The following is a 27,506-nucleotide window of genomic DNA, read 5'->3' as shown; positions in this document are numbered from 1 at the left end:
AACCAAACCAAAAACACACCAGTATATTTGTCATGACAAACTTTGGACCCTATTGCTTTTGCTGTGGACTGACGGATGCCCAACACCAGTCCCAAGGGTGAGGAGAAAGCCCCTGCCCACGTGTGCCCTTGCTGTGACTCTTCAGAGGTGCCTTCCCCGTGCCCTGCCACAGAATGAGAGCCCGCCCGGTCTGCTGAAAGCCGGCTGTATTCTTTATTGGTCGTGAACAAAACCGCTCCAGGCACCCCTGGTCTGTCAGTGCTGCCTCTGAGGGAGAAAGCTGAGAGGAATCAAAAGCGTGAGTCATTGCTCTAAAGGGTTTTCCAGCTGCCGTTAGGAAAAAAATGGGATTTTAAAAAAAAAAAAAAAAAAAAAAAAGCATCTTCTGGTCTTTGGGAGCCCACAGTACCGCAAGGGGCCCTGGCCGGCCTAGGGTTGCAGGGGCTCAGCCCCTTGGGCTCCTGCCGCTGCGCCTCCACACTCAGGCCTCTACAATTCTGACGAAATCACCACTCAAAGCTGAATTTAAACACAAAAAGATCAAGCTATAGCAAATTGTGACAGCAGTAAGCAGCGCAGCTTGCTGAGCTCGTGCTCTGAGCCTCACGGCAGAGCCGCCCCCTCGCTGCCGCGTCCCCACGTCCCCTGCCCTCAGACACGGCCATCCCAGGCCGGGGGGGCCGTGGCCGGAGCCGCGCTGTCCGCGGGGGGACAGCCCTGGGAGATGGCGTTGGAGGTGAGGAGGAAGGCGGAGTAGGCAAGGTCGGCGTCCTCCTTGGAGCCCTGTGGAAGGACAGAGGACATGGTGAGGGACACGGTGAGGGACACGGTGAGGGTCATGGCGGCGGGTGGCAGGGGAGGGGGCAGCGCGCGGCGGGTACACGCAGAAAGCATTTCCCATTTGGGATGATGCGCACAGGCTGGACAAAATATGCCCGGCCTTGTTGATTCTCAAGGCAGGAAATGGCTGCAAAAGCGATTTAATTAAAAACATGGGGATCCTGGCTCTGACGAGGGCCTCTTCATTGCTCAGCTCTGGCTCTTGTCACTTACTCCTATACATAGCTTGCGGTTAGGGCCTTCTAAAAAGAAGTGCTTTGACCCGGCACCGTGTGTTAGTGCGGAGAGGTGCAACACCACCCTGGTCTCTCCTGTGGGGAGGGCAGCTGGGGGCAGGCACGGGAGTACTGGGGCCACTGGAGCGAGCCCCAGCCCTTGCAAAGGCAGAGACCCCCCCTGCCTGTGCTGCCCGTGTGGGACCCCTGCTTTGGGGACAGGCTGGGGAGTGCTCTGGCCTCTGGCCATGTGCTTGTCCCACTGCTTTATAGCTACAGTAAGGACCGTACCCTGACCTTCCTGGCGCTCCCTGCGGCTGATTTGATGTAGTTTCAAGCAAAGTGACTGCAGTTAGTGTCTCTGCTAACACATGGGGTCAGGAGAGGGTTAAGTTCCCCCATAGAGGCAGGTGGCCTGATCCAGGCATGATGGGGCACCTTATTTATAAATAAGGCCCAGGGGTGAGGGCAGCTCCTTTGGTGATGCTGCCGGGCCTGGAGCTGTGCTGGTGCCTGCCAGGTCAGTGGGTGCACTTCTACCTCTTACCCTTTTCGCCTTCTTTGTCTCAGCTGCACTTTCAACACTGGCTGTGGTGGTGATGAATTCTGCACATACAGAAAGGGAGACATTAGGGTGTGATGTTTCGGTGGCTCCCGGGCTCTCAGGCTCTTGCAGGGCCCTCCTGCGAGCCCTTCCTCGCCCCGAGGCTGGGGGCAGCGAGCAGCCCGCGTGCCAGCACCGTACCGTCCCCTCCCAGCTGAGTCTCCTGGCTCTCTTTCATGCAGGCGTTATCGTTTGCCCCATACTCCTTCACGCTCTCGAAGTCCGACATGCTGATGTTGGTTCTGTAGCTCCCCACGGACACCAGGTCTGTTCGGAGGGAAGCGATGAGTCCCCAACATGCCCTCATGCAACCAGCCACTGCATGCATCCAGCCACTGCACACAGCAGCACCAGGGAGCAGCCGCAGCCCGTGGGGACTGCTGCAAGCAGCCGCTACTGCCTTTGTCTGAATGCTGGGGCCACGTCCCAAGAGACTGGGAAGGGCAGGGACTCACCTGATCTCTTGATCTGCCGGTATTTAAACACAGCAAAAGCTGCACCGAGGACGACGACTGCTGCGCCAGAGGAGGCCAGGGCTACAGTAAGGGCATTGGAGCCAGAACTTGGTTTAGAGCTGCAGTGGAGGGAAAGGTAGATCACTAAGCTGTGAAAAGCATTTTTAATGGAATAATTCATGACTAAATAACATATATACATTCCTAACTGTCTAAAACCCATATAGGATGGTAAATCTGAGTGAGCACGAGGTGGTTCAGTTAATGAACTGCATCTAAGCACATATAAGAGGATAAGTACAAATGTTGGATGGAGGTAGTGCCAAAATGGCCACATTAGCAGCTTGGTTGTAAATGTGTGAAGGAAACCTCTCTAATCTTGACAGAAGTATTTTTAATTAGCTTTTCTGTACCTGGGATTTCCAATTGTTCCCTTCTGGAACAATGTTTTTAACTGGGCTACAGATTAATTTCAAGTCTTGCCTTTTGCTACGACTTTTTTGCTTCTTTTCTTCTGAAATTTTGAGCTTAGTTCTTTGCGAAAAATAATTTATCTGTTGCTAAACTGCACACATAGTGTGCAAACAGCATGTCAACAATAAACTAACATAAACTTTGCAAAACTAATTAATGAGGGAGGCTTGGGAAGGACTGACCTTTCGGAGGCAGCTGCGCTTTGCACCTCAGCATTGCTGAAGGCTCTCCCCTGGGGAACAACGCCACGGTCGGCATTGCTGGGAGCTTCGGCATTGCTGGGAGCTTCGGCATTGCTGGGAGCTTCGGCATTGCTGGGAGCTTCGGCATTGCTGGGAGCTGCAGCATTGCTGGGAGCTGCAGCACCCTTGGGAGCCGCGGCATCGCTGGAAGTGTCCAAATTCAGGAGCTCTGGGTTGAGTTCAGCAGCTTTCTCTGCATCCCCTAGGGAAGAAAGGCGATGAGTTGCAAGCGGCAGCATGGAGAGGGAGGGCAGCAAAAAGCAGTGAGCATATTGGTGCATGTGGAAATGCAGTGGGTTGGGGCTGTACCTATGAGACTCTTATTTTAGAATGAAATTTAGAGATCTGAAGTCTCATTACAAATAATTTATTGGAAAAATCTCAAGCAGGATCTCCATGCCTGTACTCTTCCAAAAATCTAGCATTTCTAAGTCCTGCTTCTAATATTTCCAGAACAAATGTTGAATATCTGGTCTACTTTTATTTCTAGCTCTTTGCCCACCAAAGGCATTGAAATAAGGTAGTTTCTCTGTTTTCACTTTAACTACCATCCACTTGGGACAGCTGCTTGTGGGATCTCTAGCACTACGTTATACTTCTCCTCTGTTTCCAACAATAGCCTTTCCCAAGAAAAATGTATTCACTCCAAAATACTGCACCGAAGCTGAGTCCCTTGCTTGTCCAAGGGGAATCGGCCTTCTTAGTATTTTGCCTAGTATTTTCCTTGTGAAGATGAATGAGCTCCCTGGAGTGACATGCAGCTCTTCATGTGACAGGTGTCTGATGATGCATAATCTGAGTGATGCTACAAATTGTAATAGCAGTAATTAGTAAGGACGGGGTTGAAAATGGCGTGGAAGGAAACATGTGAGACTGGAGGGCTTTTTTTAACTGGGAACAAAGTGGGGGCAGAAACCAGTGAGCAGATGCAAACACCTATGGCATGCTACACGAAATCGGGGTGATCTTGGTGGCAACTGGTCTGGGAGGCCGTCTGGAAGGGAGCATTTCTGTTTTGAGGTGCTGCAACCTAGTGGACATGGAGAGGATTTCCCTCAGCAGAAGGCAGCGTGATTCACGGCCCGAGAAGCAGGAGAGTCCCCGGCTGCCCTTCCCCTGGGGCTCACCTCCAGCCACCTGCAGGTACACTGCCAGCGTTTCCCCGTAGCGGCCGTTGCGCTTCACTCCGCACCAGTACCACCCCTGGTCCTTCGTGGTCACCGACTCGAAGGTTAGGACGAGTGTCTTGTTGGCGGTGTCACAGTTGACGTCCACCCCTGGCTGGCTTTGGTCAGAGGCAGACAAGGGGGAGCAGCCGTTGTTGCTCCACTTGCACCAGTACTTCTCGTAGGAGTAGTACTTGCACGGGTAAGAGCACGTTAAATCGACCCGCGAGCCCACTTCTGCCAGCACTTCCTCCTTCCCCTTTAATCCAGGCTCTCCTGTGAGGGCAAACAGAACAGCGAGGATGATACTGGGGGGTTTGGCAGTGGGAATTGTAGTCAACAGGTAGCGGGGCTGCGGGACTGTTCACCATCTATCTCTAGATGGTGAACCAGGAGACGTGTCTTTGAGGGAAACTGCTCCTTACATTGCTAAATTAACGTTAGGGATGCTGCACATACATCTCTGGGTGAAAGCTGTTTTTTTGCAAGGCATAATGTTGAAACCTTACATTTCCATTTTAAGACTACTGGGGGGGACCGTCACAATATTTTGCCTTGAGATGAGTTCAGTCATAACTCACGTCTTTACCAAAAAAGTGAGATCTGCTCCACTGTGGAGCTTGGGAGGTTTTAATTCCTACGGAGCAAGCAGAGAACCAGCAGTGCGTGAGCTCATACCTTCTACGATCTTCAGCTCCTTCGATGACTTCCTCTCCCTTTCATCGTTTGTCATGCACCAGTAATAGCCTTCGTCGGTCTGACGCAGCTGGTTCATGACAACGCTGAACGTGCCGTTCTGCGGGTTGTCGAACATGGCCACTCTTCCTTCGTAAGTGTCATAAACGAAGCCGGTGTTTTCTATGATCCGAGAACATCCATTCTTTCTCCACTTGCACAAGTACTTGAGCGAGTAAATTTTTGCGGGATCATAGTGACATTCAATAGTTACTGAACTTCCTTTGACTCCGATTACTGTGTTCTTTCCTTGAGGAACGTTTGTCCCTGGAGATAAAAATAAAATGAGCATCTGTACATGCCTAACTTCTGCCCATGTTGCATTCTCCCAAGAGAATAAATATCAGATCACACAAAGCTGTTTAGTGTCAGCTAAAGTACAGCTAGGTGATGCTCGGGGGTGCAGACAATAGGAGACCATCCCAGCACTGCCAGCAATTGACCCCCCAGACCTTTCCTTCTCCTAAATTCACTGAGTGGTTGTTGTCTCTGTGTATCATCATTTCTTAGTTTCCTTCCCTTTGCCAGGGAAAGGCAGTCTTTTCCTTCCAACATCTTAATCCCTTAAATCTCAAAGTGACAGGCTTGAGGAGGCAGTTCACTTGTCTTAAACTTGCAGGCAGAATCTGCCCACGGGAGCGCTGGGCTGGGGAAGATGGCCGAGCACTGCTGGGGAAGTTGAGTCCTGACACAAGTCTGAGCTTTATTAGTGATGGTTTCGTACACTACTGATAGCTGCACCATCAGAAATAAGTTCCTAGATGAAAGGATAGCATAATAGCACTCCGCAAAATTCTTGTTAAACAAAGTGACACTGGCAGTGATGCTTCTAAACAAAAGCAGAGATGAAAGGAAACAAAACATCGGGAATAGCTCACTCACCCTCATAGACATGCAAATCCAGCTCTTTCGTTTCTCCATACTCCCCGTATAAGCCAACCCCGCACAGGTACAAGCCTGCGTCTTCCCAGTCCACCTGGGTTATCATGACACTGAATGCACCCTTGGTGTCCTCATTGCTCAGCAGGGCTCTGCCTGTGAAATCCACATCGATCTTCCCATACGTGTCGATGATGTTGAGGCAGCCGCTCTTCTCCATCTTGCACAAGAACTTCCTCATGCTGACAGTGTCCGCCCCAAAGCTGCAGGTCATGGTTACGGAGCCGTGCAGCTCCACGTAGAAGAGCTCAGCCTCCTCGGGGACGTTCGGACCTGTGCAAAGAGACCGGTCAGTGGCTGCTTGGTTGGTAGCCAAGTGCTACTTCCCAAGCCTCCGAAGGACTTTTTTTTTACTAGCACGGTGTCTCTCTGTGCTGTTTCTCTGTACCCTGCTGTGTGGTGCTGTGCCATCCTGCACACCGCTCTCAGCACTCGTGCACAGGCTTGGCTCACGTAGCCCCGTCCATGGGCTGGGGTACAACGGGTGGCAGGCAGTCCTGCCCTCCGACTGCCTCTCCCTGTATTTCAGTGGCCGGGAGGTCAGCAGTTTCCAAGCAAGGTTTGTGACATTAATGGGTTTTATCTCCTAGGATTTTTATGCCAGATTTTTGGTCAGACAGCAATCTGTTCTGTAAGAACACTAGGAGAGAAAAACCCCGCTGCTTCCTGAGCGCAGGGAACGTCCTGAGCTCTTGGACGCCGTGCCTGGGCAGGCATCCTGTGGAGCTCTATTAACAAGGGAAAACGTAAAAGAAAAGCAGTACTTCAATATGTAATTACCTTCAGAAATGTCCAGGCTGACTTTGTAGGAGAGCCCTCTGCCATTGAGACCGATCCCACACTGGTAGGTGCCTCTGTCTGACAGTGCCAGCTGCGAGATGTTCACCACCATGACGCCCTGCTCCGGGTAGTCGCTGATGGAGGCTCTGCCCTGGTAGCTCGAGGACGTGTAGCCGTTGGAGGAGACAACGGTCACGCAGCTCCGGGATGATTCCCTGCACCAGTATTTTCTGTCGTGCCTGTTCACCTTGGTGGGTGGGTAGAAGCACTTCACGGTAACTGACCCATCGATCAGGCCGTATACCTGCCGTGGTCCGAACACGGGGCTCGAGACTGCAAGAAAGCACATTGCCTGTGAGTTTTGGGTGTGCTGCTCCTCCCGAAGGGACTGCAGAGGGGGGCCGGTGTGCTGGGGCTGGTGTGGGCTGCGGCTGTGCAGCCTCACGTGTCTGAAAGGTCCCATGGCAGCGATGGGCATGGAGGGGGTAGCCATGACCCCGAGCCCTCCTCCCCCCTTAGAAAAGCACCCTCCGGTCTCAGGTAGCACACAGGCACCTGCGCCCCAGCCAGACTGCACTTACTTGCTGCTTTGGGAGGATACTTGCTTCTTGCAGCTTCAGCTGAGAGGAAGGAGAGCAGGAAGATGAACGCCAGTGAAGTCATTTTGCTTACATTCCCTGGAAAAGGCACAGAAGTTGGTGAATAGTCACACTTGTAAAGTGATTAACTGATCGCGTCGCCTAATAATCCATACGCCTGGACGGTAAGAGTTGTGGCTATTAGAGCTAGGGAAAAATACCACATTTAATTACTCTAGTCAAACCATTTAATGTGCAATGGGGAGCTGATGTCTGTTCTTGCCCGTGTTGCTGCGTGGCATTGTGACTGCCTGGGGGTCTGAAAGCAAGGCAGCAATCCTCAGCCATGTAAAACGAAGGGATCTGCCTTTACCACAACCCCAGTTAATGCGAGGCTTGCAAGTCAGTGACGTAGCCGTTGGAGCAGGATGCCCTGGGGGACAGTGTCCCGCAGGCAGCAGTGGTGATATGAGCAGCACAAGAAACTCTGTTGGCCAAATCTGAAGAGACCTGATTCCAAGTCAGAAGTGACATCTGGTTTTACACGTGTGAATCAGAACAGCCCATCACAAGGCTGAAGTCCAAAGGTGGTCCGAAAGCTGCTGAGCCCAAGCAGACCAGGAGTTCAGGTGGTGGCCTGGAGCTAGGCTGCTCACTGCCTTGCCAGGATAATGCCACTTGAAATAGTTTGTTGTTCGTGCCGTGAAAGGAAGGCTTGTTCCCTTCTGAGCCTGAGTGCCAAAACCACTCCTTGAGAAAACCTGCTTTTGTAGAGCAGAGTTCCTGTCCAAAGCCAGTATTTAATTTCATATCGTTGATTCCCTGTTTTTTTCGAGAATGTGGAAACATTGGGTTTTTCTTTCCTCGGCTGCTGATAAAGTTAGGGTGCAGAGATTTCAACCCCCTAGAGAATGAGACCGGTAAATCTGACCAAAACTACTGCACCAAAACTCCCAGCCAGGACTCAAAGTGATGGCTGGTGGGAATGCCAAACCAAGCTGCCTGTTTCTTGAAGTGTGTTCCTAGCCAGCAGGATGAATATTTCTGACCTTTTCATGTTTTGGTCTGATTGATGGCCCAGGGAAAGCCAAGGCTTTTAATTCCCTAAGTGGTTTTCTCTGGCCTGAACCGAGCGTGCTGCAGGACGCTGTGTGGTGCTGTGGTGAGAGGATGCATTTCTGAGCACAACTGTTGGTCTACCTGTTTATTATTCCAAGCTCTAGAGATGACAGATGCCAAGGAAAGTCTTTATGAATGTTCGCAGGAATTTGATTTCAGGGCATCAGGTGACGGGTTTTATTTTATGAGGGGTAATTCCCAGCAGAAGAAAAATGCCTTCGTTTCCGTGTTAAGATGAAAGGTGTTCTGTTGTTCTTTCTTCCTTGTATTGTGATTTCTAATTGCTCAGTGTCCACTTGTCTATGGTTAATAATTTACTCACTGAGCATGAAAAATGCTTTTTCATACATATCCCAGAAGTAGCCAGCAAGGCAAACAAAGCACGCTGTGCCAAAAGCAAACAGCGCGGCACAGCAAGGCCCCACGTTGCCCCCCGCTGCCCTCCTGCCCCCACCGGGCACTGCCAGCCGTGGTGGCGAGGGGCAAGGACAGGTCCCAGTCCAGCTTTTCCCCTTTTTGGTAAAATTAGTGTAAATCGGTTGCTCTGACTCCTTCCGAAGCAATCGGCTGCGTCAGGGTTACCGACAGCAGCGTCTTGCCAGGCAGGGAAGGATTACAGAGACCTCCCTTGAAAATGAAGATCTAGCCGTGTGAAAGAACACAGAAAGACGTGTGTGAGAGTGGTGGCAGCGGGGTCTGCATGCGTGCGAGCAGGAGAGGATTTGGGCATCTTTCTCTGACTTGTGCCTACGCGAGAATAACAGCTCGTGCGTGTCACCACGGCAAATGTGCAGCTCCGACCGCCTCTGGTCCTGCTCTCTGGCGCTAACACCCTCCCCGCTCTCTGAATGGAGGCAGCAAGTCCCAGCAGGCACAGCCGCCTGTTACGCAAAAAGATCCGCAGGGCACTTCCACACCAACCCACTGAGCGGGGCGAGTGGAAACCCCCTGCCCTGCACGCCGAGTGACGCTGCCCAGCCCAGGCGAGTGGCAGGACCCGGCCTCGCCGACCACTGTTGGAGATGCTGGGGCAGAATTCCTTCCAGCCTGCTGCCAAAACAGCTCCTGCTCCTCCTTGCTTTCAAAGAACTTTTGCTGCTGCCTTGGCTGTCTGCAGTTGGAGCACGCGACTTACACCTCAGACCCCAGATAAGGGAAAGGCTGCTGCGCTGGTGCGAAAGGGCGCGCAAGTAAGTGGCTGTGCAAGGAACCTGTGTTAGTGCTGCTGCTGGCGGGGGGTGTTAGGGCAGAGGTGGGACAGCAAACGGTTGCGGGGGGCTGTGAAAGAGTCAAGAAGCTTGAAGCAGAGGGAGAAGCCGTGTGTGCTGCCTGCAGAGCAGCAAGTTTATGGCATGGAAGCGGGGTCGGAGGCTCTGCAGTGCCCGGGATGGTGCCGGCCAAAGCCCCGAGCTGGGGCAGTGCTGGGAGAGGCTCAGATGAGCAGAGTGCCTGTGCCCAGCCTGTGCTGCTCCTGCCACTTGGCTGCAGCCCCTTACGGGTCTGTCCTCGCTTTTCCAGAGGAGAGAAAGGGGGAAAATAGTGCTGCTTTGTTATGCATTGGTGAAATGTTTCCTGGAGCCAGCAGTGGAGGCAAGGCTTCATTCTGGGCTCCATATACAGCCCCTAGATTATCTGCACTTGTCTGGCAGCAACAGCTGCTTCAAAGAAAAGTGCAAAAATCTGCCCCAGGCAGTGATGCTGTGACTGGTCCCGGGAGGGTCCTCAAGTCCTTGGGGGGAGGTCTGGGGTCTGGCATGAAGTGTGAGGCTTGTGCAGTGCTCCCGGCATCTTCCAGCAGAAGCCATTTGTCACCCTGCATGGGAAGGGTTGCTCAGACTTCACGGCCGACTGTCAGTCCTCCACTGGCTTTGCCTGGGGCTGCGTGAGGTGGCTGCATTACCTCTGAGCTGTCCTGTGTCTGGGCACCTGCGCTGCGTTTCTCATTGCTCTTAGAGCAGGAGGGTCCAAGCGTGAGACCAAGGTGTCCCCTCGAACCGACGGGTGCCAGGGGAGACCCAGCCTGATCGCAGCGGGGCCGCTCCGAGAGCTCTGGTCCCTCCGGCAAGCAGCAGAGCTGCCAGGCATTGCGCAGGCTGGTGGGACCCTGCACCTCATCTCATTCCTGCTGCTTTTGTCGATGCAGGGCTTGTTTGTGCTGCTGATCCCAGTGCTTTTCATGTGCTGTCTTAGCCTCATGTATTATAAACTGAGAGAGAAACTGCATGGGAGGTGGTGCAATGGGCTGGCCAGGAGGGAAGGCAGAGAGGGAGCCCGGTTGTTCCCACTGGGAAGGTGTCTCTGAAGCTGGTCTGCAGCACGGGGCGAAGACACCACAGGTGGGAAATGCCAAGCTGGCAGAGCCTCCGTCAGCACTTTTGGACCAATTTTCGTGGTTAGTTTAACAATTTTGATTGGTAACTAGGGGGCGGCACTGGGAATGATGAGGCATCCTAGTGCTTTTCCACTCCCCTTGCAGCGTAGGATGAGCAGAGAAACAGCCAAGGGGAAAGCTTTCAGCTGCCTGAGTGTGCATGTGCCCGGTGTTCGGACATCCCTGCTGTGGCCAGAAGGCTGTCCCCCCTCCCTGGCACAAACTCCTGTTGCAATGGTGGTTGTCTTTGGAATAGAACCAGCTGTGTGCTGCGGCTGTACTCATTTCTTCCTCTATCTTATTAGATAACTCAGATCTTGTTTTTCTGAAGTGGCTTTGATTCATTTTGCATCATCAGAACTGCTGGCTTCCTCCTCTTCCCTGTCCCAGAGCAACGCATTTGAAGTTTCACAGCACAAGAACAGTACTGTGGCTGTACTCAGCAGGCAGGACTCTGCCTTCAGGACCCCAAAGTCCCCAGGATCAGGGCAATGGGGCTGTCCCAAGACACTCTGCCAGGCAAGGCTGGCTCCAGGCTTCTAGGCTGTTTGCAGTGTGCTGGTGTTTGCGTGCAATGCAACAGGGGTTGCAAAGATTTATGTTGGACAAACCAAGAACAGGACGGGCTAATTATTAACAAAATTAATACTAGCCAATCAAGATATTTAGTTGTAATATGCTTTAAAGCAGCCATTACCAAGTCCTAGTCGCCCATTTCCATGCTCATGGAGTGGCCGTGTACATGACCATGAGCTCGAGCAGCTGCTCAAAAGCCCACCGAGGCCAAGTGCAGAGGCGTGTGAGTGCATGAGAAATCTAAAGCATGCAAACACTCGAAACCCAAATATACCTGTACCACGACGACAGGTGACTGACTACTCATTACGACCTGTAGCATGCTTCCATAATTTGGATTTTGTTGTTTTTTTCCTACCACCTCAGTGTGTTAGAGCTCGGTGCACACATGCTGCACCAGTGGGGCTTTGCTGGTTGGCACGAAATTAGACCTGGACGTGCTGCAAAGTGGGTTTGGTGTGAAAAGAAGTGCAAACGGAACAATTGCAAGGTCCTTTACAAAATAATGGCCTTTCTTCCTGCTTTCCAGCTCAGGACAACTAAATATTTTATTTTTTTTTAATATGATAATGAATAACATGTTCTGTTCTTATTTGTTCCATTGCTTGATTAACGGTTGGACTTGACATGATTCTGTGATTGCTGTGCTCTTTAACCTCACTGCATTATGCATCCACTGCGGACCAGTAAGGCAGACTGACAAGGAAAAAAAAATTAAACGCTTTTGATAAAGCTCTGGGGAGGACGGCGACCCTGCTTCAGCCCCACCATCAGCCCTTTTGCCTGTAGTGTTTCCAGCTGCAGTAAGTGGTTGATGGCACTGCTGCAGGGTGTTGGGACATTGGTCTGGAGTAGCTATGAGGCATCTCTAGGCTCGGTTTCTTGGTTTTCTATGTGTGGGCACTTCTCTGGATCCCCCCATGCTGAAAGCACTGCAGGGGCTGTCAGCACTGGGACCATCACCTTCCTCTCTGGCTGTATGGCAGGCCTAAATTCTGAAATCGTGCTTTCAGGTTTCTGGCACAAAATGCTGGGGGAGCAGGGGCCGTCTTTTGCTCTCCTAAATATTATAAGACCTTCCCTGGGTTTCCATGGTGCTTTTGCAACTCTGAGTGCTCAGGACGAATGTCTTCAGATTTATAATGATGCAGAAGAGATGGGGACCTGAACCAAGTTATACAAATGCAAGCAAGCAGCTGCTCTGACTGGGTATGAAAAATCAGAGATCGGTTGCCAAATTCTGCTGACTCAGCTGCAAGGTTGAGCTCTGAGAAACTGGTGCTCTCACAATGCAGCTTGCCAGGGATCAACAGGCTAATCTATTAGCCATTAACTATTGCTCTTAATGACCAGTGTCAAGGATGTGCTATGGGACCAATGAAACACGAAGATTTAGCTGCCACACTTCTGATTCCAGTGCAGGAATCTTCTGCTTTGCAGAAAGTTTGCTGTTATTCACATATTTGAGGAACAGCAGACAGAATGGAGCAATGTGCATTTTTGCCCCTCAGATCCTTTTAAAGCCTGACCCACTAATACCACGAGCGAGCCGCACGGATGCAAACTGTTGCAGACATACGTGGCGCTGAGCAGCAGCACCAGGACTGGGCGGTGAGGAGGGGCAGGGGCGCTGGGGCAATTCGTGGAGGCGCCTGGCAGCAGGACGCAGCAGCACCCGTCCTGCTGAGCAGCACCGGGGCTCTCCACATCTTCATAAACTGCTGCACTGGCGGCCGTATTGCAGGCGTTATTTGCTGGAGTGGGAGGGGAAAAGCCACCCGTCCACTTGGATAGAACACGCTCATTGTGCTTGTGGAGGTGAGCGAGCAATGAACTTCTGAAGATAAAAGATCAGGCTGACCTAAACACATGCAGAAAATTTCTTGTTCCAAACTGATGCCTGCTTTGCAACATGGAAAGAGTAAACAGGATGTGCTGATTTTATGATACACTGAGTAGAGATAGCTAGGCAGATCTGATTGAAAGTTATCAGGACTCACAATGAAATCAATGGTCTTTAGGAGTTTCTGCAGTACTGTAACCTTCCTAGCTAAGAATCTTTGTGAGTTCCAGCTAAATGCTGTGCTAAGTGAGCACTGTATTCTGGAAAACAAACGGAAAAGACTGACCAGATAATCCTTATGATAACGACTGAAATTTCCACTGAGGTTGTCCTGATGACCTGATTTTAAGTTCCTGTAAGTTGTTAGATGCACCATCTACTGATTTGTTGCTCTTCAGACAGGATTCTCATGGTTCACTAGTTTCTTACTGTTTGTTACTTGTCTCTTGAGCTGGAAAGTGAAACCAACTTTGGCACTATTAAACTGTTACTGTAGTTTAAAACTATTAATATTCCTGGAATTTGTGTTAACCCAAAAGCACTTACTGAACTGCTACAGAGTGTGCTGTAAAAGTTGGGTGGATGGAAAGCATCGGAGTACCTGACCTTAGCAGCGGCACAATTGCAGTTAGGAGGTATTTTTTCTCCATACTTCAGACAAAATAAATTAAGTCCTTCAGGAAAGTTCCCTTTGCAGAGTAAGAATTTCGGTCTGCAGAAACTCACCCCTTTGCTGTGGTACAAGGGCAAAAGGAGTCTGTCAGCTCTCTCCTCTGTTTTAGGACTCTGTGTCCATCCCATGCCCTTATGCTGTGGTATCTATTTATCTGTCTTTTAACTGTACACGTTTGGTAGCTTTTCAGAGCTTTTTCAGGAGTTAGCCCTACCAATTCCCTTCTGAAATTTCCAAATCCATATCCCTGTGATCATCTCAGTTCTGTGATACAAAAAGCTGTAATGAGCATAGATTGAGTTGCAACAGATTACTACAGTAATATTTACTAACATTTGTCATTTTTTTTATGTTAAAACGTAATGCAAATATTGTAATGATAATTACCTTATAGCCAGAAAGGAAAGATTAAAAGTCTAATGCAAAGAAGAAAAGGTAAAAATTACACGCTTGATCCTATTCTTCTGACCTTCTTCTAAAGTAAAACTCCATCTCCTCACTAGCAGGAGCTGCACGTCCATTCATTGCTGCTTCAAAGCGAGTTCCCTGTGCACATGTGAGGGGAAGGGACCTGAGCTGCCCCATGCTTTGTGCTCTGCTCCTTCTATATCTTACAGTGGAAAAGATTTCACACTTTAGGAAGAAAATGAAGAAGCATTACTCACACTTCAGGTTACTTCTGCAGACTGTTTTGCACTTCTCGCCCTTTCCTTCAGGCTGGCTTTGCTGGTATCTTGGCAGCTGACCCCGGGACCTCCTGCCTGCGCGTGGCTCTGCCTGTCCTGCCTCCCTGCTGCGGCTGGACACTGAGCTCGGGCAGTGCCAGCCTGTTTTAAATACTCCTCGTACCTCCAGCCATGCATTTCCACCTGTTGTGCCTTAAAGGAATAGCATCTGAGAGCCTCGCAGGTGCGCGGGGTGCCACGTGGGAGCAGGGGCAGCCAATGCCCGTCCCGGCACCGCTGACACTTGGCAGGGCAGCGGGCGCACGTCGCTGTTTGCCTCCCGATTACACCCTCCTGTTGTGCAACCGAGGGTGGGCTCTGGCCTCGGCCGTGGGCGCTGCCCTGGCACTTCCACTGCCTTCGGGCAGGAGGTTTGCCCAACGCAGCCGGGTTTGGGGTCAGGAACATGGGAAGGCTGCTGCTGCTGTGTTGGCAGTGGGTACCTGCGAGGCAGCTTGCGGCTGCCCTGCCTGCAGAGCAATAGTTTTGTAGGGCAAACATAGGCAAAACAATTTTTTTCACTGGTTTTCCATTATTTTGGAAACCAGTGCCCTAAGCAGGCCCAGGCATGTTGTACCTCCTGGCAGAGCAGGTTGGCCTCTCTGGAAGGGCAGCTCTGCCTCCAGCCCCTCTGCCTCCCCACTGCCCCGTGGGCAGAGCAGGAGTCCAGGTGGGCAAAGACTGGCTTCGTCTGTGCAGAACGAGAACATGGCAAGTTCTTTAAAACGAAAAATCTTTGCTGCCATCTGCAGCTTTGTTTCTTTGCTATCCTGCTGTAGGTATGAGAGGGGCCCATGCAAGAATTCCCCTGCAGAGTGAAGTTGTCAGAAATGGAATGGTATGAGAAACTAGAATTAATGAAAATGGAAGTATTTGTTGTGTAGGATGAATCATTAACCTGCTTTACCTTGTACTAATGATGCAAAAGCAGTAATTTCATTTAACTTGGGGGTCACATGAAGCTTTTCTCCTCTGTTCTTAGGGAAAGCTGAAGAGTTCAAGCAGGATAGCAGCTCTGGGCAATCCCGCCCTAGTGGAGAGCAGGTGGGATCCTGACCTGGGGCTGGGACATCTTACAGCTTGTCAGACCTTAAAGCCATCCGGAAGCACTTTTCCTCTCGCCAAGGGTGCCGAGCTCCGCTGCAGGAAGGCGCAGCCATTGCGGCAGGGCAGGAGCTGCTGTGGCGAGGGCGGCCGTGCCCGAACCCACACATGGTCCTCTGCGGGGGTCTGGGATCGGGACCAGCCGTGGTCGCTCTCCCCGACAGGAATAACGCTCGTCCCCTTGCAAGCCGTGCCCTTCCCACCACTGCTCCTCTGGCCGCGGCTGGCATGGCTGGTTTTAATTCTTGGGCATGGAGTTGCAACTGGCCACGATAAACACAGGTGTGTTTGCCTTTCCTACAGCTCCCATTCCCATGGGCACCTTTCCCTTTTGGATGCCATGGTGTTCCCCACCCGGCTGCTCTGGCCCTGCAGTTTGCCCTGAGATGTGCAAAAGCACCGAGGAAGGCGGCATGGCCACGGGCAGAAGAAGCCCTGGCAGAAACCAGCCCACGGGGACCTGCAGCCACTTGTGAATCTCGGGCAAGAAGAGGTAGTCCCGGGTGGATTAACAGTTTCTTTAACCAAGCCACTGTCTTCGCCCTTGAAATTTCTGGTAAAACTGATCCATTGTCTCCGAACAAGATGGAATTACGCAAATATATTTACTTTTACAGACAAGGAAATGTCCTTCTGCCAAGTCACAGGTTCCAAAGCACTTTGGCATCTCCAGAAAACAAACAACCCTTACCTTGCTTTTTTTTGGGGAGCCAAAGCACAGTTTACAGCATGGGATGTAATCTGAGCATGCAAACCAAAGCTACTGGTTTGGTCTGAGCTTCCTTCCCACCGGGAAGCTCAGCTGCTACAAGAGACAGTAAGGGCTGCACACAGGAGTAGCTTGATTAGACACCTTGTTTTATTCTCTACAAACCACATAACAAGTGACATTTGGGCAGCCTGCAGTGATTCAGATTTTGGCCTGCTGCACAGGATGCTCAGCTTCTGAGTGGGGAGCAAGGAAAATATGGTGCTGTGTGCTTTGGGGTTTTCAGCGATGCCTCAGCTTTTGATAAAGCAGCTCTGGTCTTAGGTATGGAGTGATTTGACAGCAGGGAGTTCTGCCTTATTTCCCTCCAGTCTTGATCAATTCTGTTGAAAAGTGGTTTTTTCCTCATAGGATCCCTGTAAAAACAGAAGGAAAGCTGTTACCCTGGTATTGCCTCTGCAATATTTTTAATGGTGTTTGTTTTTATGCCTAACTAGGTATTTTAAATGGGTCTGATATTTCAGGAAGTCCTGAGAACAGAAACTTAAAAAAAAAAAAAAAGGGGGGGGTTGGAGGGGACTTCTGGAATCCACCCTCATACTCCGTTTAAGAGGGCGGTTAAGCCAAAGTTTTTGAACTACTATTACACCAAGTGATTTTTTTTGTTTTTAATGGAGGAGAATGCATTTCAATGATATGAATTTCTACAAATTGGGTATATTTTAAAGTATCTTCTCAGGTGTTTTCTGTAAGAGTGAAGACAGACACTTACACATAAGCTGGTCCGCCTGAACCTTCCAAGGATAGCATAGATTATCCTGCAGATGTAGGGCAAAAAAGAATATGATTGCAACATAATGAACAAGAATTGCTTCTGTGTAATACTGCAAGAGGTTCCAAGTAATCAGATTTTGTTGGAATAAGCAAGCAGGAAGAGTGATAACATGCTTACGATGTGTAGGCAATAAGTTATCATCAACACTATAATAAATTTATAAAGCTCACAAAGGATTTAATCAAATTATTTTGAAATCTATGGCTCAATGTCTGTTGGTAAGGAATAAAGACAACAGCTCCACATCAGGTCATCTATCCTGGATTGCAGGATTGCAATTCCTGGACTGCAAACCCAACGTCTATCCCGTGAAGACATTTTACATGCTCAGTGGCAGATCCTCTGCCTAAAATGTGCTTTTACTCTCTTCTACCAAGGGAGCCAACATTTTCAGCACCAGTTTCAGAAAACACCCACCGACATTTGCTTGAGTCTGTCTTGCATCCGTTCGCTTTGTCTGGGATCCCGGTTTCCTCCATTTGCTCTTTCGCGGGGTTTAGACCAGCCTGAACCAGCACAGCTTCTACATGTCCCAGGGTGCTTCTTTCTTGTCCTTAACAAAAAAATATGCTTGCAATGGAAGGGAAAAGCTCCTCTAAAGCCTATTTAAATTTATGAGCATGTCGTAACAGACATTGGATTAGGCCCATTGTTTCCCGGTTTCGTTCTTGTAAATAATGTTATTTTTATTCACCATTGTTCCCACTGAAGGTTTTTGGCCCTAAATTTCTAACCAGAGACACAGCATCTTGTAGAATAATGTATACATATGGCTTTTTGACAAACAGTTGTTAATGAAGAGTTTTTGGGTACGTTTTTGTCAGCTGTGCACTGAATGGGCTGGATTTGTCCCCGTAGAGCTGCCCAGCTCACAGCCGCTCGCACGGCACAGGTCCCTGCCCTTTATGCTCAGGATTTTCGAGCACTCCCGGAGCTGTAAAACTGTTTGTACAATGCACAAAAACTCAGCCACGCTTTTGGTAGTTCTCCACAATTTCTGTTTCCTTCCTTTGCTTTTCATTTAAGCATATTAAAACCCACCTCGGTCACGCCGCCAGCAAAATGGATGCGTGTCTCTAGAGCCAGAAATCGTCAGTGAGTCACGCTGTGGCAAGAGCCAAGCCCTTGCAAAAGGATCAACCGCAACCCAAAAGGTGGTGCCTGGCCAACTTACCAGTCTCCTTTTGAAGCTTTATTTTGGTAAGGACGAGAATAGCGATAGTGATGAAAATCAGCAAAAGCAGAGCCGATAGCACAACTGGGAGCAGGTGTGATTCACCTGATGAGCTGGAAAGATGAACCATCGGAATTAAATTGGATTTCGAGTTAAAGACCGTGTTGTTGAATGGAGGCTGTAGATTTTACACCAAAGAGCACGAAAGAGTTATAAACAGACTGAATCAAAGGAGAACAGCCAACAAAGTCAAGTAGAGATGAAATTGTTTGATCTGGAGCTTGGCTTATGAGGAAGTAATTTCTACAGCTACCTCTGCTCTGCCATGTGGGGCTTATGCTGCCCGCTGAATTATCCCCTCCAAGAGGAAAATGTGCTATTTTCATCATATAAACTCCCAAGCAAGGTTCATACTCTTTCTTTGCAAGTTCTTGTAAGTTGTCGTTCTGTTGCAGGGTGTCTACGTGCCATCTCCTTGTGAAAATGCCATAAATGCTATCAGAGCTCGACATGCGGATAGAGCTTTGCCAGGAACGGTGCAAAATCCGACCCTTTATACAGGAGCGTGACTTAAGGTAGGTAGCATGCTCCTCCTGGCTGGATGGTAGCTAAATGTGGTTTGAGGGAGGCTGTGGATGGGGAGGACAGGGTTGTAGAGAGGGTTGTAGAGGGGAGAACAGGGTTGTTTCATGCTGGGGGGGAAGACGCAAGCCCCGAGGTGTGCAGAGGGGCTGCTCGGGACATTGAGCTGGATTTGTGGACTGTGGTGTTTCTTCAGTTATGACTGATACTGCAATATCTGATACATCTGTGCCAGCTATGCAAATCACTTCACCTGGCACTGGATGGTGGCCATAGCCGGGATGAAGGGTCTAAGGGCTGCTCGCAGCCGTCCTGGCTAACAGGAAAACCCAGGAGTTAAAATTACCAGGGAGCAAACTGGCTCTGGGGTGAGCAGCATGGCTTTTTTATAGAAGTCCTATGGAGTAATTACTGGCCAAAATAGCTCACAGCCTTTTGATTAACCTTGTCCAAAGACAGGTCCTTATGCAACGCAGAGCACCCAAACACCGCACTGGTTACTGACTGCCCATGATGAGTGGGATAAGGTGCGCCATGAAGCATGTAGCAGCTACTGATTTGCCAGCATTATTGCTCAAGCCTAATGTTTCCTAATGTCCTGTCTCCACACTAACCAAAGGAAAACAGACAGGAGCACATCTGTTGACTCTGGCAGCTGATCTACAGGAGTGACCAGCACCAGAAGATTTCGAGACCAGTTCAAAGATCCACTCCTCAGATAGACAGGAGATAAGCTTGCCAACTGCTTTTCTAATTACACCCATCTCCTATCAGAGTTTATAACTTGCAGCCTCTGCACAACCTAAGTAGAGGCCAGGGGAATTGGACAGACGGGTGCAAACCACCAAGTTTGCGTCTCGGAGAAAAGTGGCTGTGAGCTTACCTCTCGTGATAGATGCTGCTGCGGGAGGTCACCAAAGTGCCAGGGGGGGCAGTGGGCAGCTGGGTGCTGGTGCCCGTGGTGCCCATGGTGCCTGCAGTGTACTTGGTGCCTGTGGTATACGTGGTGCCTGCGGTGTACGTGGTGCTCGCAGTGTATCTGGTGCCTGCAGTGTTCCTCTGCGTGGGCATGCTGAAGGCTGCCAGGCTTGATGACAAAATGGGGTTCACAAGAGTGTATGTTTCTGGGTTTTGTGAAGTGCAGGTTCCTGCAAAGAAAATGATTTTGAGGCTTGAATACCCATCTTTTTGCAGAAAACATTCCTGATTTACCAAAAGTTTGTGCATTTCACCTTGCAGTTGATGGAAAAAATATGCAGCATGATATGACCAAACTCAAGTATTTATACTATGGAAAGCAATTTGGGAATACCAATGAAAACCCATTAATACTTGGCAAAAATTCTTTCTTCAGCCCCACTGTTTCTGCCTTTTACAGCTGAGCAGTGACATGGATCTATGTATTTATGTGCTGCAGTCTCTAAAGCTGTAAGATAACGTTCAGCTTGTCTGCAGAGCAAAGCATTTGTCTCCACGGTGCACATGCTATGCTTGGGTTGTCATATGCTGGGGTTTTGCCTCATAAATAATCAATAATATAATTCAAACAAACCAAGTTCCTGCTGAAAGCTCAGCTTACAGCCCCACCTTTACAAACTTTGCCATCCTCTCGGTTACTTGCCAATACCTGTTTGTAAGGCAAAATGTAGAGCAGAAGTTTCTCATAGCGCCATGACATTTATGCACAGAGCAAAGCAAAACTTACTCTTTTCGTGCCCATGAAGGAGTAGGGGGAAGAATGATTAAAAAAACCAAAAGGGATTATTGTGTTCCTAGCTGCCTCATGGCCTACCCTTCTGGATGAGCAGCTTCACAGCGGACGTGTGCTCCGTGTGCCCGCTTCTGGCCCCACACCAGTACCACCCTGCATCGTCCTCTCTCAGGGGGCCCATCACCACGGTGTACGTCCCCTTCTCCTCGTCGCTGCTGGCGATCCGTATGCGCCCTTCGTAGGACTCATGCACAAACCCATCCAGATCCACCAGCAGGGAGCAGCTGGCCGCCTTCCACCTGCACAGGTACTTCGCCTCGTAGCTGCCCTGGGGGTCGTGGTGGCACCTCACGGACAGTGAGCCTCCCACCGCGCCGCTTAGGAACTTCGGCCTCCTGGGACGGGAGGAGGCTGCAGGTTGGGAGAGGACCATCAGCATTAATGTGAATTAATTAGAATTTCGTGCTCCTTCTCAGGGGCCACGAGGAGCCCCCAGGGCACGGCAGCCACCCAGCGCCCCGTCCTACCTGTGGTCACCTGCAGAGCCACGTCCCGCGGGCTGTCCCGGCTGCCCAGGCTGCCCATCCCACACCTGTACAGCCCTGCGTCTTCCTTTCTTAAATCGTTTATCAGCACTTTGAATGCTCCAGAGCTGTCCTGAGGGGTAATAAAGATTCGTCCCTCGTAGCTCTTCGCCACATAGCCATTGGTGTCGGCGATGAGAGCGCAGCCAGTGCTCCCCGCTTTGCACCAGAACCTCTTTGTGCCATTGCGGGTGTCCCCAGGAGGGCAGGGGATGGTGACGGAACCGCGGAGCTCCCCGTGGAGCAACTCGGCCAGCCTCGGTGTGCCCAGGTCTGTGGGGAGAGAGCGGGTGGGCAATGTCATGCACAGCCAGGTGTGGTGGTCCCGTTTGTGCCGGTCAGCAGCTGCTTGCAGTCACACCTGGGGGTTTTTGCCCCTGAGTGCTGAACAGCAAAGGGCAGAAAAACTTGGTACCGCAACGCTGTGTGCCACAACAGCACATGCTGCCCCTGGGGACTGGACCCCCCCTCCCCATTCCAGCTGCCTTACCTTCCGAAACCGTCAGGTTCAGGCTGACATAGAGGTCCCGGTTGGTGCTGCCGATGCCACAGCGGTAGGTCCCCGTGTCGCTGCTCTCCAGCTGTGTCATTGTCACCATGAAGGTGCCGTTCTCTGGGATGTCCTCGAGGGACACCCGGCCCGTGTGGCCTTTTGAGACATAGCCAGTGGTAGAAACGATAGTGTAGCAAATTCCATCACTTGCTCTTTTACACCAGTATTTTCTGTCGTGTTTGTTGGTGGGTGTGATTGAGTAGAAGCACTGGTGAGTGACCGACCCTCCAACTGTGCCTGTCAGAAACCGGGGCCCGTACAAGGTACTCAACACCGGCTCTTTGTGGGGAAAGAAGGAAACAGAAGTTGTTTGTTAGAGACAGGCAGGTCCTCCCCTGGCAAAATCAGCCCCATGCCTTAGGGTCAGCGGGGGACTAGGAGCAGCACTGATGTGATACCTGGCTCCAAAAGGCCAGCGTTCATTTTGGACACGATAAGTTACTTTCCTTGAGTGTCCCATTACGGGCTCTGCAGGTGGGAAAACCCTCCCTGACCCACCGGAGCAGGGTGTCCGGCTCCTCCGAGGGCAGAGCTCCCACAGCCCTGACCCTCCTGCCCGGAGTGAAGCATCAGGGGCAGCAGTCAACAGCAAACAGCCAGCGGTGACCTTTGGTGTTTGCAGACTGCCCGCTCTGGCAGCTTTCTTCCCCCCGCAGCGGCGTTGCGCAGGTGGCCGCACGAAGCGCAGAGCAGCGGGGTCCTGCCCGGGGCTGAGCCCGTGCCAGCAAGGTTTGACCCGGCCCCACTCTGCAGGTGGGGTTGGCTGCTGTGCGCATGGGGATTTAGCCGGAGCTGCACCCCCGTCCCCTGCACCTCCAGCTTGCCCTTTCTCATGGTGGAGGTAGCTGGAGAGTTTCTTGGCAACTCACCTTGCAGCAAAGCTACAAAGAGAAGGAGAACCTCCATGTCCACCTTCCTCAAATGTTTGCTCAGCAAACTTCCAAATCTCACTTTGGACACTGGATTTTGCTGATGTCTCTGTTACCAAACAGAAGAGAGATTGTGGCAGTGATCTGCCAAGGCTGTCTCTGGTACCCCCTTGACGCAGACCACCCACGTCCCTTGCGGCTCCCACCCTGGGACAGGGCGCAGTGCAAGATAAGAGAATTTTAAAAAGAAAACAAGTGCTCGTAGCACTCCTGCATTAATCCCCTGTTGTTCGGGCACGATAGTCACTAAAGACATTGCTGGTAATGACCGCTCATGGGCAGCCAAAGCTCAGGGACCACGCTGCAGACCCAGCACCGCAGACTGAGACCTGTGCGAGCACTGGCTGAGTGCGGGCACGCACGGAAGGGTTTGAGGACCACGGTGGCATTTGCCAAACCAGCAGCTATGAGCCACAACACCTCACCAGGGCCTGCGCCCTGCCTCCTGCAGCCAGACTTGCAGGCATCAAGCCTTGTTTTTTTCTATATTTCATTTTTTTTCATTATATTTTTTTTTTTCAGTGCAACAAACCATGCTGCAGCTCTCGGGAATGCCAACAGCACTCCTTAAACATCTCCCGCCGAACTGCAATCATCTTTCCTCCCTTTCTATTTTTCTTCCCTGCAACTTTCTGCAGAAAATCTTTGGGCAGATTTCTGCTATCTGTTTTCAGATCTGAATAGAAACGGTGTTTGAGTGTCTCTGATTAGGAAGGGAATTACTTCCTTGTCTGAGTTAAAAATTGACCTCTAATTACTGCGGTTTTATCCCAAAGACTCCCTACTAGAATTCTTTGTTTAAGATTTGCATAACCCCCGCCATGGTTAAAACCTTGATAGGTACAAACCAGGCGATTTATTTCATACTTGTTAACACATTGAGATCACTTCAAAGCATTTTGGAGATATGAACAAGGAAATGTCGGAAGCACAACGCCATCGTGAGCCTTATTCCCCGTCACGGTGCAGAGCTGAGCCCTGGCCGCCAGCACTGGTGGCAGTGTCTGGGGCTGGATGCCCGCGGGGGCCACACTTCGGCTGCTGCCCACCCTGGTCCACAGGCAGCAGGACACGAGGGGCTTGGTCCACGCAGTGGCTCTCTCTACGCCTTGCTTTGGGGGTGACGTGCATCGCTCCTGTAGCTGTGACTCCCCCAGCCGTGAGCTCCAGGCTTGCAAACCTGGCTCCCACCCAGCTCTCGGCCTCAGCTCTCGCGCTGCTGGTAGGAAGCGTGGGTCGGGGCAGCAGAAATGGGCTCTTCCCCTTTCAACACAGGCAGAAGCGCTGTGGCGGGGCAGCTTCTCCAATATACACCACTACAGCTGAGCTAGTGCCTTGCTCTTTTCCTTGTTTTGGGGCTGGGGACATGAGGAGAAGTCCTGGCACCCCAAAATTAATGAAAAAGGCTCTGTTTTTGCCAACTAGAGGCCAAAGTTCCATCATTTAGCTGGCCCAGCTGCTGTGATCCTGACGTTCAAGTTAGTATCCGCACAAGACTTTTTTTCCTAAGCAGACGAATTCTGTGCTGGCATGAACGTGCTAAATTCTCCCTGGCATCAGGCCACGAACAACTGAGATGTGAAGTGTATGCAAGCCCACAGAGCTCCTTGCCTCGCTCGGAGGTGGGTGCCACGCTTGCACAATCACCCAGCTGCAATCTCTAAAGATCAGGGACAATTACTTCACAACCCCCCTCGTTCACTTCTCCATTTCCCACCCTGCAGCAACAGGCAGGGCGTTAGCGAAGAGCCTGAGCCGTGCCCTCCAGGACCACCATGAAGGGCTTTCAAGCTGCTAATAAGGAGATTTCACTTTTTCCAGGAGAAAAGCTAGTCCAATTATCTTGGGTAACTTCAGCTGAGTGCCAGCCATGCTCATTCAGCCCGCAGCACGAAATGTGTGCTGTCGGGGTTATTGACAGCATCCCCTGGCAGTGAGCTGCGTGCGATCTGCAGGTAGGAGATAGCTGGCTGATGTGCGGGCAGCTAGCCCACGTTGCAAATGACTTATGGATTAGATGGAAGCTAAAATAAAGCACCTTCAATGAGGTCTTTCTCACCTGCCTGTCTGCGCTTGCAGCACTGTCGGGTTACTGGGCTGCTTTTTTTGTGCTCTCTGTGGGGTCTAATTGTGAAAGATCCTCTGTAGGGGGAGTACTGATGTACGCAGGAGAGTGGACTTGGTTTCCTATCGACGACACAGAGCTGCCAGCTAAATTTTAAATCCATTTAATTTCAGGATTTAGGTGAGGAGGTGTTTTGTTTTTAACCAGCAAAATAGGCATTTCTCACCCCAATAACAGAGCAGAAAGTGAAAAGAGAGACGGAGTTATAAATCCTGTAAAAGCAGGCTTTACTGGGACGCATTGATTTTTTTTTATCCTATCTTCAATTCAGTTCTGTCTTGTGAAAATGTTTATATGCACAGTTTTCTTCACCTGTCTGATTAAGCCACTATCCTGCTACCAACCAAAATAAGCTAGCTGCTGCTACACAATAACTGGACAAAGGGTCTCTCTGGGTGGGTTTGCATAAGAACTTGCCTCATCTACCTCATTTTTGTATGTGTTCTTTGTAAAAAGCCAACAATCTAATTTATAACTTAAAAAAAACACAGTTACACCAGCTTAAAAAAAAAAAAACATTTCAGCATAAATGAGTTATGCTACACTTACTGCTATAGAAATAATCACCTTAAATTTCAGATCTGTTGCACATTGTAAGTGAAATCCATCAAAGTGGCACATACAAGTGCTGTCTGATAGCATAATACTCCGCTCAACAGTAAATTAAGGGCAAATCAAGGATCACCCACCTGAGGTCAAGATGCTTCTGCTGCTGGAAATTTTCTCCTGCACTGCACTCCGGTTTGGATTTAGTGTAATGAAGTATCTTGCAGCTCAGATGGTCTCTGCTCTGTTCTTGATGTTAAACTGTTTTTTTAATATAGTGATGTCCAGAGTTAAGAAAAATAGTGTATTTATTTTTTAAAGTCCAGGTATGCCTTGCTGAGCAAAATGACAGCCAAAATACTTCGACAATGGTAGAAATGCCACCAATGTACTGAACATGGAACCTGAAAAATGTTCATTTTTAGCCACCAAGTAAGTGATGTGGGTGACATCATGGAACTAAAATAATGAAGAGGTCAGGAGCAGAAATTGCGAAGTTTGAGAGGAGTTCCCCTGTTTTTCAGTTAACTTGCAAAGATTTAACACCAAACGACTGCTTCTAACTACTAGTAGTGAAATGTGATTGCTCGGAACTGCTTCCAGGCAGAACTTAACATGAAGAACGAACTTACCTCAAACTTCTGCAGTTTGAATGAACCTGACTGCGTTAACCAGCTCATGCCTGTCTGGTGCTATGCTCTGTATGAATACAGGATAAAAAGCTGTTTTCTGCCCCAATGTTTGTTATAAAATTATCCGAGCAGGAAGAATGTAGCATGTGATGCCCTGTAGATAGAAGTCCCGCCTAACTAACATGTTTATTTGCTTGGTTTTTTGTCTGTTCTTCTTCTTCTTCTTTTTTTTTTCCCCTCTAGTAATTCCTTTGCACTGCGGAGCATACTCAGCTGCCTCTTCCACAAGGACATCGCCTTCATAACCAGCAGAACTGTATTCAGCCTTCACAATTCTATAAAATGTACGTTCAGACTATTTCTTAAGGGGTTGTGGGGTTTGTTTCTTTTGTTTTCTGTGCATTGCTAATCTCTGCTTGCAGGGCTCCATCCCACAGGTTCATCCCATGTCCTCACTTCACTCAGCTAGCCTGAAGAAGTCACCCTGGGAGCTCTGGAAGCGGCCAGAAGCTGGCTCTGGGAGGCTCAGGGCCCTGGTACCCAAGAAGCACAAACCAGCCCAGCTCTCCAGTGCTAAACATTGCTGTCTTTCTGCTGTAATTCCCAGGTAGGCAGCTTCAGTTACAATCAGGTTAATTGAAGAAAATTATATCAGAGCATTGCCACATAGCCTGATTGAACCAAATTGCCAATCAGTGAAGCAGACCAAAGTTGAGAAATCAAAGCAGCATGTCACTAAGGCACAGGGACTCGGGAATACCTTTACGCTCAGTAACTTGTCATTTCGTAGTGATTAACTGCTTTCTAATTTTGCTGTGCTTCAACCATTGCATATTTAAAGTCGGGCAGTCAGTGGGTTGCAGGGCCTCAGGAAATGTGCCATCATTTCTTGCTAAGCCCAGAGCTCTGCGAGGTGCGACCAAAGCCCAAAGGCCTGGTTCACGTGGCAGTGGCCATGCTCGTTGCCTTGCAGGGGCTGGAGATGTGGCTAAGGGCTGCTCATTCCCGCACACATGCAATTCCTCTTCCACACTGACCAAGTCATCTTAATCGGCTGAAGCTTGGATGTGGTGGTCGTTATTTCAAAGCTAGGTGTGCATGGTAATGGTTGTGTTATTGCGGGGACTTTGCTCTATTTTTCTATCAAATAAAAATGACGGGTTGAAAAAGTCTCCCTGTGGCAGTTCCGGGAACACCCTGTGCTGGTCCTGCCTCTCTGCATATCTACAGGGCCTGCAAAATATCACAGTGTGAGAAATAGCATGTGGTTAAGAGCGTCCGCAGTGGGGCTGATAGAAACCACTTACTGGAAAGCTTTGGTCTGCCCCGGTGCAGCGCTGCCAGGGTTCAGAGGTCCGACTCCTGCACTCCTTGTACACAGGCATGCTTTGAAGACTGTGATCATGTTTTGTGTGAGTCAATGTTTGAAGCACTTTGGAATCTCCCTGGATGAACGCGTATCTCTATCAAGTAGTTTTGCTTTCTTTATCATGATATGATTACTTATATTGCAGTAATTTTTGTTGTTTTGTACCAAACCTGTGCAATAACCAGCTCACAATATTGATTGTACTGCAACGATATTGGTCTCTCTAAGGATGTTTTTATTTACCGCATTGTTAGCAAAGCAATCGGATTGCCCTTGTACTAGCAATAAAATGTGATGCATAAAACTGATGATAAGAAA

At 50.0% G+C, this 27,506-nt stretch overlaps 2 protein-coding genes and 1 long non-coding RNA gene across 9 annotated transcripts; 1 reads left to right on the top strand and 2 right to left on the bottom strand.

Annotated features, from left to right (window-relative positions):
• Positions 1-3: 3 nt before the first annotated feature.
• PIGR (polymeric immunoglobulin receptor) lies at positions 4-14,472 on the bottom strand. The gene is made up of 11 exons (XM_083812559.1): positions 14,276-14,472; positions 7,032-7,127; positions 6,451-6,783; positions 5,614-5,943; positions 4,675-4,998; positions 3,958-4,272; positions 2,771-3,032; positions 2,115-2,233; positions 1,801-1,926; positions 1,603-1,661; positions 4-783 (listed from the first exon to the last, which is right to left on the bottom strand). The coding sequence occupies exons 2-11, from the start codon at positions 7,111-7,113 to the stop codon at positions 652-654; spliced, it is 2,082 nt and encodes a 693-aa protein (XP_083668685.1). The 5' UTR covers positions 7,114-7,127; positions 14,276-14,472; the 3' UTR covers positions 4-651.
• LOC310887091 lies at positions 7,147-27,506 on the top strand. 3 transcript variants are annotated; one of them, XR_014575650.1, is made up of 6 exons: positions 7,147-9,337; positions 18,613-18,732; positions 20,516-20,757; positions 25,514-25,619; positions 26,063-26,163; positions 26,242-27,506. It is a non-coding gene; the product is annotated as an uncharacterized lncRNA (long non-coding RNA). The 3 variants fall into 3 exon arrangements; XR_014575651.1 differs by having other exon boundaries at positions 25,509-25,619; XR_014575652.1 differs by lacking the exon at positions 25,514-25,619 and having other exon boundaries at positions 7,156-9,337.
• LOC310887085 (polymeric immunoglobulin receptor-like) lies at positions 15,728-25,811 on the bottom strand. Of its 5 annotated transcripts, none has more exons than XM_083812564.1 (9): positions 22,457-25,811; positions 21,525-21,866; positions 20,978-21,307; positions 20,532-20,861; positions 19,623-19,887; positions 18,158-18,270; positions 17,401-17,536; positions 16,921-16,966; positions 15,728-16,564 (listed from the first exon to the last, which is right to left on the bottom strand). In XM_083812564.1, the coding sequence occupies exons 1-9, from the start codon at positions 22,491-22,493 to the stop codon at positions 16,526-16,528; spliced, it is 1,638 nt and encodes a 545-aa protein (XP_083668690.1). In that variant the 5' UTR covers positions 22,494-25,811; the 3' UTR covers positions 15,728-16,525. The 5 variants fall into 5 exon arrangements, 4 of the variants coding, with proteins under 4 accessions (XP_083668690.1, XP_083668692.1, XP_083668689.1 ...); XM_083812563.1 differs by lacking the exon at positions 15,728-16,564 and having other exon boundaries at positions 16,575-16,966; positions 22,457-22,565; positions 25,331-25,811; XM_083812566.1 differs by lacking the exon at positions 18,158-18,270.

The sequence above is a fragment of the Anser anser genome (assembly GCF_964211835.1).
Source record: "Anser anser genome assembly, chromosome: 27".
Lineage (NCBI taxonomy): Eukaryota > Metazoa > Chordata > Aves > Anseriformes > Anatidae > Anser > Anser anser.
The sequence above is the reverse complement of the archived record's forward strand: the minus strand, read 5'-3'. Positions and strand labels throughout refer to the sequence as shown.

Excerpts from the sequence above, each read along its gene's own strand:
- LOC310887085 (XM_083812563.1), bottom strand. The coding sequence starts at position 22,493 with ATGGAGGTTCTCCTTCTCTTTGTAGCTTTGCTGCAAG. Across the intron at positions 19,888-20,531 it reads GAAGCTGCTCATCCAGAAGG|GAACCTGCACTTCACAAAAC; the intron begins GTAGGCCATGAG and ends TTTTCTTTGCAG. Across the intron at positions 17,537-18,157 it reads AAAGCTTCAAAAGGAGACTG|GACAAGAAAGAAGCACCCTG; the intron begins GTAAGTTGGCCA and ends TTTTTTGTTAAG.
- PIGR (XM_083812559.1), bottom strand. The coding sequence starts at position 7,113 with ATGACTTCACTGGCGTTCATCTTCCTGCTCTCCTTCCTCTCAGCTGAA. Across the intron at positions 6,784-7,031 it reads GTATCCTCCCAAAGCAGCAA|TCTCGAGCCCCGTGTTCGGA; the intron begins GTAAGTGCAGTC and ends GCTTTCTTGCAG. Across the intron at positions 1,927-2,114 it reads CCGGCAGATCAAGAGATCAG|ACCTGGTGTCCGTGGGGAGC; the intron begins GTGAGTCCCTGC and ends CCCTCCGAACAG.